The 9,770-nt window shown below is 51.4% G+C and overlaps 1 protein-coding gene across 2 annotated transcripts; it reads left to right on the top strand.

Annotated features, from left to right (window-relative positions):
• The first annotated feature begins 1,282 nt into the window (after nucleotides 1–1,282).
• LOC119091227 (eukaryotic translation initiation factor 4E type 3-B) lies at nucleotides 1,283–7,839 on the top strand. 2 transcript variants are annotated; one of them, XM_037213875.1, is made up of 6 exons: nucleotides 1,283–1,371; nucleotides 3,845–4,001; nucleotides 4,413–4,641; nucleotides 5,461–5,556; nucleotides 6,873–6,999; nucleotides 7,332–7,839. In XM_037213875.1, the coding sequence occupies exons 2-6, from the start codon at nucleotides 3,850–3,852 to the stop codon at nucleotides 7,367–7,369; spliced, it is 642 nt and encodes a 213-aa protein (XP_037069770.1). In that variant the 5' UTR covers nucleotides 1,283–1,371; nucleotides 3,845–3,849; the 3' UTR covers nucleotides 7,370–7,839. The 2 variants fall into 2 exon arrangements, with proteins under 2 accessions (XP_037069770.1, XP_037069769.1); XM_037213874.1 differs by having other exon boundaries at nucleotides 1,308–1,435.
• The last annotated feature ends 1,931 nt before the right edge of the window (nucleotides 7,840–9,770 follow it).

The following is a 9,770-nucleotide window of genomic DNA, read 5'->3' as shown; positions in this document are numbered from 1 at the left end:
CAAACAATATAGAAAATGAAGGCTGTTTAGTTTATAGATGCTCAGAAATGGATGGTGGATACACAATGTGGGTACACAAACACAAAAACCTCCCGGGGGGTTATACACGTGTATACCACCACACCCTGTTAACCAGTAAACTCAAAATACTTCAATATCTAAATAACCATACCTTCTACTCCATTAAATCAAAGTTTGCTACATAAGTGTCAGATGTAGGTCAAAATGGATATAAATTGCCATGCCTGCCAGACTCCAGCATGGCACAGAAGAGCAGAAAAACAATGTATAATGTACTTGACTTAAGTCTACCATGACCCTACAAGGTCTAAATTATAAGCATGCAAACAAAGTATTCAAATCCATTTTTAACTGTGGGCACTAACCACCCACCCTCTTGGAGGTTGAACAAACAGTTACCTGTTTTACTGGAGTGAACTCAAGATGTGCTGGACATGCTACAGGCTCTTTATGATTTTGAGAAGAAAACAAATGCATGTACATCAGCAATAATTTTTAACATAAGTCTCCCAATTTCTCATCTCAAAACCTGATAAGTGCCCAAAACTCCCATGTTGAGTTGCTGGGTGTAGTTTTGCAAAATATGACACCAGGGACTAAAGAATGATCAAGCATAACCCCCAAATAAGCACAAAAAACATATTATCCATGAGTTTGGCCCACTTTCTCCTCAAAGTCGGGGATGCTTGGTCCTCGAGCCTGAAAACGAAATTATGCGCTCCATTCATGGCCTAGGACGTCGGAATGTTCATGAATTGTCTGACTGCTTGCTTACTCAGTCTGTGGACAAATTCATTGAATGCTCCTTTCACAAAGCCGAACGCACCTTGTTCCGTGGATGATACCAGACAAAACCGGCTGAAGAAAAAGGTTTAATTTTAGCAAGCCGAGATATTTCTACGAGTTCAAACACGAACCCCACTCCACAACCTTCCTGCTTCCTCTGTTGACGTCCGTCGCCTGTTGGTGTGTGACGTGTTCTTCGATAACCGCGGTAGATAGAAATTCTAGGATTCTCCCAATCTAGCGATTTTCTAGTGAATACCTCATTTTAGCTAGAAAATCCTTTAGAAGTATTTGCATGCACTGAAGAGAATTGGCATCCATTTTGGTGCTATTTGGAGGATATCGCTACTCTCCATTGAAACGGATTTCAGTAGACAGCCTTCGTTCAATATGACGGCAACGGGCGACAGCTGCACTGATAGTAGAGTTTGGAAGGCGTGGTCTGCGACGTTTCCAGACCTTACGTGACGAAATAGGCAGTCGACGACCTTGTCGTCGGCGGATATCCTTCGATTCGGAGACCTTGGAGTACGCCTGTTCTGGGGAGGCGACGGTAAATTTCGAGTGCGTCCTCCTTCCGGTCTCCGAGGTTTGATTGCTTGCCCGTAAAGCAGCTACTTCCGGATAGGTAAATAAGCCACAGAGTACTGGTAATTTTTTTGAGCGTTGAACCCAACAGCTAATCATAGCATCCAGATTCCCTGACTGCGCGTTGTTCGATTTGGCTCTGAAAGTGAAAGGACCACGTTGATGTGGAAGCGAGTGGTGTTCCATTATTTCCCTGAAGAAAAGTGTAAGCAGTGTGCCAATGCATTAAGTGTAAGCAGTGTGCCAATGGGAGTGCAGTATACAGCACTCCCAGTCCCAGATGAATGGCTGATATTAGGACTGAACAGATTGATGCCATAAACCAAGATAGAGCATATCCAAAACTCATCCAGGACCAGTCTACCAGTCTACCAATCCAACATAAATCTGTATCCTATATTTGTGGTTATTGATATATGCAGATGGTCCTAGGCATAGTTATAGGAGGTCCCCAGACCACCAGAGAAGTGGCAGCTTCAGCCTTGCTAAGGCAGTGCCACAGTGCCTTAGATGAGGTGCATCAACCCAAGGTGAAGGATCATTTCCAAGCATTTTGGCAGATGGTATCCCATGCCCAAGTACAGGTGGTCTTCCATCTCTTAGCAAAGAGGTGCATCTGAATCAAGGAAGAAAGGTGCCTACAAATGCATGCAGAGAAGTGCCCCAAATCAGGGATGATGAAGTACCAAACAGATGAGGCCCTCAAGCCCACATCCAGGAATCCTGGGCTTCAATCTCTGGGTACCTCTGTATCCAGGTAGAGAGTAACCATAGACACAGACAGAGGTCTAGCCTAGGTGTATGCAGAAGTCCATTTCTTAAAATAGATATATAAATGGCAATAAGCATAGATAGGGAGGCACCCCAGATGCATGATGAGGTGCATCCTAAGCCCAAGCAGAGGTTAAAGGTTTCAGGTTATGGAAAAGCAGCCACTCACAGCATGCACAAGATGTGACAACTCAATAGACAACAGGATACCTATAACAACATGGGGGGATTTATGCTCCAGGTCTATGTAAGGGGTGGCCCTCAGATACACAAAAAACATAAAGGAGGGTGACTCAGGTCAAGACAGAAGGACATTCCAAGCTGAGGCAAAAGGCCCCAGTGTTTAGGTGAATGTAGCTCTAGATCACAAGAATTTAGTGATTTCTATTAGCAATTTTTGTATTTAATACTATCAAACAGAGCAATGATATCCCTAAAAAATCAGCAGCATCTAGAAACAAGTTTTAAAGACCAGGTGTAGGGGTGGGTCAAGGCTTAATACTGCAGAACATATTGGTGTATGGGTGTGAGTGGAATTGAAGGAAATAATATCAGGGGCCTCTATAAGAAGGAACCAAGCACTCCTAGTGGTGAAGTGGGCAGCCAAAACCCAGGCAAGGTAACTCAGGACTAGCTGTGCCTGTTAGCCTTAGGAGATAAGCAGCACAGAGAGCTGAAACAGCATGCTTGGAGATGAAGGCAGAGAACACCTTGAGGTAACAGGTTGTCACACCTGAGGCCAAGGATGGAGCATGTAAGGGAAAGAGGCAGGCATGTGAGCAGGAATGCACATGGACTGTGTGAAGGCAGTGACAGTGTGTGTGAGCAGAGCAAGCCACCCATAGGATAGTGACTGCCTCAAAGGGCATGATGTAGCAAAGCTTGTTGATGTTACTGCTAACAACTAAAGGAGACAGTATTAAGATGGGTGCAATGTTTGTTTTAACCACAGGCCCTTCTGTAGGTGCAGGAATGCACTGACAGGTGCCCCCACCATTGGTAAATTGAAACTTCATTGCATGAATAAGTTAAAAACATTAAGAGACATCAAGAAAAGCCTGGCTGAAGTGAATTCCACTGGACTGGGAACTGAGACTGAGAATATCACCATAAGAAGGCACAATGCTGATGCCAACTACATTTACTTTTCTGGGTGGTGTTGGACAGACATAGTATGTTTGCTTTCTGCAGCCAGATGAGATAAGTATAGCTCATCATGTGAACAAATTCCACCTACTGCCCCAGACACTTGCTTTGCTATAAGACAGGTGTCCCAGCTGTTTGAACACTTCACCTGCCAGTGCAGAATGGCTAGATGTGCAGTCCACCTCATTTGAACTCTGTTTCCATGGCATGCTCCTGATAGAAACAAGAGGTGCATCATTCTACAAAGCATGCCCTATATATTGTACATATGCAAGACAAAGCATGCAGTATAAGGTGTATTGCATTTTGTAATTTTTATGTATGAGATAGGCACATTGCATACTGCTGCTTTGCTGGGATCCTGTCTTTCCCTCCAAAAATGTGTTTTCTGCCTAAAAGATGCACCATTGTGTTTTAGGGAACTTTTGGGTGAGACTCAGGTGCCATGAAGCATCGGCGAGGGTCATCAGCTGGAAGTGGTGGATTGTCTTTCAGCATTCTTGGTTTTCATTCAGCATTCAGCATTCTGCAGGCTCGATGGATATTCCTGGGAGGCTGAAAGAAGAGGAGGATGCTGCTGCCATTATTGGCTCCCCCAACATCACGAGTGCTGCCGAGGCGGCAGAACTGAAGGAGCAGGATGCTGAGGGCCACAGACTTAATACACCATGGACCATGTGGTTGGATAAGTGAGTGATAAGTGATAAGTGAGTTTGTGATAAGTGATAAGTAAGTGATAAGTGATAAGTGAGTTTTGCAGAAGTATCTGTACATACATGCCAGATAAGGGTGGTAATCTGAACAATTATGCTAACTATGAGTGATGTCTTTAAAGTGGCAGTGATCATTAAGTGATCAGTCCTTTATTTCATACAATTGTTTCATGCATTTTCCTTGTACCTGTATTATCTGACACATCGAATGCTGTTTATTTGTTGTATCATTAGTCATATTAAAAATTATTTCATAATTAATGCCTTGAACCTACCTTTCAATTTAAACTAGTCTGGCAATTTGCCAGACGTCAGCCAGCAGTCACGTAGAGCACGCGTGCCTTGCACCCGTGCAGCAGCTGAGCGGGCCGCGTTGCTCGCCGCCAGGACGGAGCGCGGCGTCAGCGCCGCCGAGTACCAGGCCTCGCTGAAGAAGGTGTACACCATGACGACGGTGGAGAGCTTCTGGGCCGTCTACAAGAACATCCCGGACGTGCAGGAGCTGAACACGCGCTACACGTACCACATGATGCGCGACGACCGCAAGCCCCTCTGGGAGGAGCCGCGCAACTCGCGCGGCGGCACCTGGAAGGTCAAGTGCCGCAAGGAGGACTCGGTGAGGAGTGGGCCGAGCGGGCGGGTACGCGGACCTCGCGAGCGGGCCCGCTGTGGCGTGGGAGGACAGCGGCTGACGGGGCGTGGAGATACTTGTGGCTCGTTGAAAACAAGGCCAGTCCAATAAGGTAGTTGGAGTGGCTAATCTAGTGGTAATCTAGTGGTAGTCCAATAATCTAGTGGTTAGGCCGCGCCTGGGAAACCCAAGGCATGGGATTCGATTCCCCGCGGTGCCCGGCCTTCCTACCAGAGTGGGGGGGGGGGGGGGGGGGGGGTGGGGTAGGCGATGTTATAAAGCCCCAATAGCTGAGTGCGTTATTAAGCTCCAATGACACCAAAAGCTGAGAAGGTGACGAGGCTGGTTTTGTGGTGATGACATTAAGGTCCAGGTTTCTTTGCATGCCTGAAACAAAATTAGCTAGTTCGGAAGCGTTTGCTGTTCTCTGACTGTCCAGTGTGATAACGCTATCAGATCTTACCTTGTCACTGGCTTTTCGCCCCATTTGTTACACAGATCGGCGATGTGACGCCCCTCCCGAACACGTGTCCATGCCATTCTGTACGTTACGAGTTGCCTGGCCCCAGCTGAGCCGTAGCCACACCACACTGTGGGGCGGAGCACGGGCCGGGCCGCGCCGCCGCCACACAACTGCGCAGCTGATTAGCTGGTCTGCGGGGCTCTCTGGGTGCCAGCCCATGTCGTTTGCCGCATCTCTGTGAACTCTACAGGCCATCCGTCGTGCTCAGGTGTGGCCCGCAGCCGCGCTGTGTTGCGTGTACGGGTCGTTGCAGCTTGAGTGTGACTCGATTGATGTTCCAGTCGGAGGTGTGGAAAGAACTTCTCCTAGCCTGCATCGGGGAGCAGTTCGATGATTTCGTGGCCGAAGATGACGACATTTGTGGAGTTTCTATTTCGGTGGGTTCCGGCTCGGTGTTGAGTGTACGTGTTTGTGATGTTCTGTGTATATTTTGGCCGGGTATTGCGTGTTGTACACTGTAACAGTAACGATATTTTAGTCGACTCTCTGCCATGCTTTGAGATAATTCATTTACTTGACTGGCTGCTGCATGCTCTTATGAAAGCATGAAGCCGTACAGCCAATTACCAGAGCTACCGAACGTTTGAAGCGAGGTATTGTTACAGACGGCGTAATGTTCTCGTCTGCTGTGTTAGTATCCGCGTAACGTTTGGGCCAGTTAATTCTCCTGTCCTTGTCAGGTGTTTTTGGGCCCAGAGAAGGATGGTGCGGTGTTTGGCTTTCAGCTAGGCATGCGTCACATCCTAAACTTTCCCCGTGAAATTGCTGGGATTCGAAGCAGGGTCTTTTGCTTACTAGCCCAGCGCTTAACTACCAAGCTCCACTCTTCTCAGTAAGCCCAGTGATAAAATATTATATTCACAATCGGAAGAGGAACCTCGTACGCATAATCGGAAGATCTCGGTTCGAACCCCAGTAATTCCACGGAAAATGGGCCTGCAGCGTAAACACGACTGAAACCCAGGCACCCTCCAGCCCTTCCCAGCACTCAATAGCACTTACCCACGGCCGGAGAATTAACTAACCGGAACCTTGTGCAGATATTAGCACATCAGACGAGGACGATGATCTGAACAATGACTATCTGACCAACCCATGGTATTTGCCTTACCGTTCTTTGTGATCCGTAAGCTGTTTTTTCTTCTGACGACTGCATTGTGGCAAATTGTCGGTACCGGGGTCTGGCTCTGATCAGTAGTTAATGCCCATGCATCAACAGGGCACCGGAATGGGGTCAATCGAGCTGATGTGCAATTTGTTCTCGCTCCGCTGAATGCTGGGGCACGCGTGTTTCAGTGTCACAGTCACATGGTTGTCCCGCATCATCGGTGGCTGACCGAATTTCTTTTCGACCTGCTCGGAAATTTAAATAATGTCACGTCATCTGCGTTTAGCTGGAAGGGCGCTGAGTTCTCGCATTTTGTTGTCTGTATATTATGGACATTTCTCTGCCACTGCTTCTCCCCACACTCGGAGTACGCACGCATGCTTTTCTACCGCTCCCAGGTACCATCGGTGTCCCACTCTGCCCCCCCCCCTCCCCCCGCCAGATCCCACTGTTCTGCAGCGCCAGATCCCACTGTTTGACATCCCCAAGTCCCCGCTGTTCCGCAGCCTAGATCCCAGCCGTTCCGCAGCCCAGATCCCACCGTTGCGCAGCGCCTTTCAGTGGCTTGGGCCGTGCTGCTGGCAGGTGCGCGACCGGGACGACCTCATTCAAATCTGGAACACCAATGCCGCGCGACAGGAGGAGGCCAAGGTCATCGAGAAAGTGAGGCTGCTCGTGCCCCGCGTCAAGTTCACGGCCATATTCTACAAGCGTAAGCAATGCTCGCTTCTGCACTTCTTAAAATGACGGCGGACCCACGTTGCAACGGGAACAGCGATCTTTACTTCTTCATGATGACCTGCATAACTCACTCTGAGCATGTCACACATACGTCATTTTCAGTGTCAATATTATATATTTCACGAAAAAGAGGCACAGTATAGTGTCTTTTTTTGTCCCGCGATACTCCTCCGATCTTTTGGTTGCTGTGCTTAATACATCCTGCCCTGTGCGAGCGGTTGTTATCCTGCGCGCTTCCGCCCCGTTGCCCTTTCCTGCTCGGCCATCGCCGCTCTTCCGACTTTGACCCGCCCTCTGTCGCAGGTCACGAGACCCACCACGCCTTCGAGGGGACTAACTAGAGACGACCGAAGGCCGCGGCGACGCAGCTGGGAGGTCCGCGGGCCCGTGTGCCAAACGGCGGTGTCCGCCTCCGCCGGAGAGAGTGCGCCCGGCGCTGGAGGCCCGCCGGCAGCCGCGCCGGGCCTCGCGGGCCAGGCGCGCGCCCGGGATCCCGCGCGGTCGGCGCGGCGCACAGGGCCCATCATCGCCGTCTTCCGCCAGGCCGGCCGGGGAGGACGGCTGCCAGGCCTTCGGTCGGTCGGTGCGCCGGCCGCACGTGGGGTAATCGTTTGCTTTGGTATGCTGTCGAACGCTTTTGGCGGGCAGCCGCGGCCGAGGAGCGCTCGTTGTTATATTGCCAACAGCGAGAGGACGCTATTTTTATATCGCTGAGATAACTCGCTGTTATGAATGCTGCATTGGTCTCGGTGTCCGGAGCGGTATGATATAAGCCCACGTGCTGCCACTCAGACGGGAGGGGGCCGCCCTTCAGGTCCTGTTCAGTCCCTCCACCCGAGTCGCCTCGCTATCAGTACCAGGATTTGGCCGATCAAAGTTCAATTCCACCACTGCCGTTTTGACTAGAGGGGTGCGTTAAAGACTCAGAAGCCGGAAAAGGCACTGTCGTGGGACGGCACACGAGATGGTCTAGTCCTGTCTTCTCCTCGCCGTGAGTCCGCGGCAAAAGTATGTCGTATTTTGCATGTGTACGCGCGTCTGTTTCTATTTTAACTCAGAAGTTTGGAAAATTGTTGGGTGCTGGCAGCCCCACCGCTGTCCGAAAGCCAGCTGCTTGGCTAGGGGGTTGTGTACATGCGGAGCGGGAGTGCAGCTCTGTAACGGCGGCTGCGTCGTGTCGTCGGGTTGGGAGCAGGGGCGGGAGCGGGATCGGAGCTGGAGATGGAACTGCAGCTGGAGCGGGAGCGGGGAGCTGGAGCTGGAGCTGGAGCTGGAGCTGGAGCTGGAACGGGAACGGGGAGGCAGGGAACGGGAAGCGGGAGGCGGGAGCGGGAGCGGGAGCGGGAGCGGGAGCGGGAAGGGGAGGGAAGGAGGAAGGGCGTTGGTTTCCAGTCTGTCAGACTGGGCGGCTCCAATGAGCCGCGATGCCCAGGTCGAGGCGGCGTGTGTGTGTCACGCATGTGTTCGGCCTGAACCAGCGTCCATTACGCTCACACGTGGCTGCCGCAATCGGTAAGACGAATGGGATCTGCATTGTCGACACACACCCGCGTGGGACACATTGTCCTGACTCATTCCACGACCGACCGATGGGAGGAGCGTAAAGTTTCGCACAAGTCTTGCATATTATTACCTATTTTTTCGGAAAGTCCGACGTTTCTCAAGCGGTTTTGCACAGAACGCATATTTTTAGTAAGTCTTAAGAACGGTGACCTGCACCTTAGTTGACGCGCTTTTCGCACATTTGCTCTCCGGTTTTCGGGCCAACCGGCACAGATGACGAGGTGACGCAATCGGTGGATGGCGTAAGGACGGGGAGCGTAACACTGCGGTCAGGCAAGCGGCGCGTGGTGGCGCGCGGGGAACGATCGGAGCGGGTGGCGAAGTGGAGCGCCCGTTCCACAACACCTCAGCGATATACGTCCGATCAATATCAGCCCACCTGCGGAGGCAGCTATGCTGGCACGCCAATGCCTGGGCAACTGACGGCGTGGATTGTACCGCGGAAACGATAGCCCGGTGTGCGGGTGAGAGGTTCGAAGCCGCATCGGAATGAACACAGCAGGCTACTTTAGCAAAGAGCTTTTTTCGTTCCACAATAGGCCACGATGGGGGCTCGTCAATCCTGATCAGTACCGAAACAGTGGGTCACCCGTCCGGCGGTACCTGGGGACAGTACAGCGTTGCCGCAGTGATGTGATAGCGGACCGTATTTCCGTTGGCGCCCTGGTGGACGTGGGGTGGGCCGCCAGTGTGTGATGGCAACAGGAGACCATTCCTCCAGCGGCGCTCTGGTGACAGTGAACCGTCTCGTCAGTGGTGGCCGGGTGATTGTGGATTGTCCCTCCGGTGGTGCCGTGGGGCAATAGACCGTCCCAGTGGTGCCCTGGTGACTTGTTCCTCTACTGTGGGCGCTCTGGCGAGAGTTTGTCACTCTAGGGGTGGTCTGGGACAATACCTCTCTTGTGCCCTGGTGACAGAACACTCCCTCCATTGGTGTCTCGGACAGCGGACCATCCCCGAGTGGGGCTCTGGTGACGGGAAGCCGTGCCTCCATTGGTGTCCTGGTGATCTGGCCTCGTTGGCGGAGGTCAGTAGACATTCATACTCGCGTCACCAGCTCTTGCTGTTTAGCATTGATCTTGGAGGCTGCTTCGTATGAGGAGATGCATGTTATTCGGGACTACGCGGCCTTGAAGTGTACCTTTCGGGGGTGCGGGTCGACCGGAAGTGTACCTTTCG

The sequence above is a fragment of the Pollicipes pollicipes genome, unplaced genomic scaffold, assembly GCF_011947565.3.
Source record: "Pollicipes pollicipes isolate AB1234 unplaced genomic scaffold, Ppol_2.1 Scaffold_3447;HRSCAF=4054_pilon_pilon_pilon, whole genome shotgun sequence".
NCBI lineage: Eukaryota > Metazoa > Arthropoda > Thecostraca > Pollicipedomorpha > Pollicipedidae > Pollicipes > Pollicipes pollicipes.
Note: the sequence above shows the minus strand (reverse complement) of the source record. Positions and strands in the feature narration are given on the sequence as shown.

Bases quoted from the DNA above. Each gene is read 5' to 3' on its own strand.
- LOC119091227 (XM_037213875.1), top strand. From the start codon at position 3,850: ATGGATATTCCTGGGAGGCTGAAAGAAGAGGAGGATGCTGCTGCCATT. The intron at 4,002-4,412 runs GTGAGTGATAAG...GCTCGCCGCCAG, and splicing joins TGGACCATGTGGTTGGATAA to GACGGAGCGCGGCGTCAGCG. The intron at 5,557-6,872 runs GTGGGTTCCGGC...TGCTGCTGGCAG, and splicing joins TTTGTGGAGTTTCTATTTCG to GTGCGCGACCGGGACGACCT.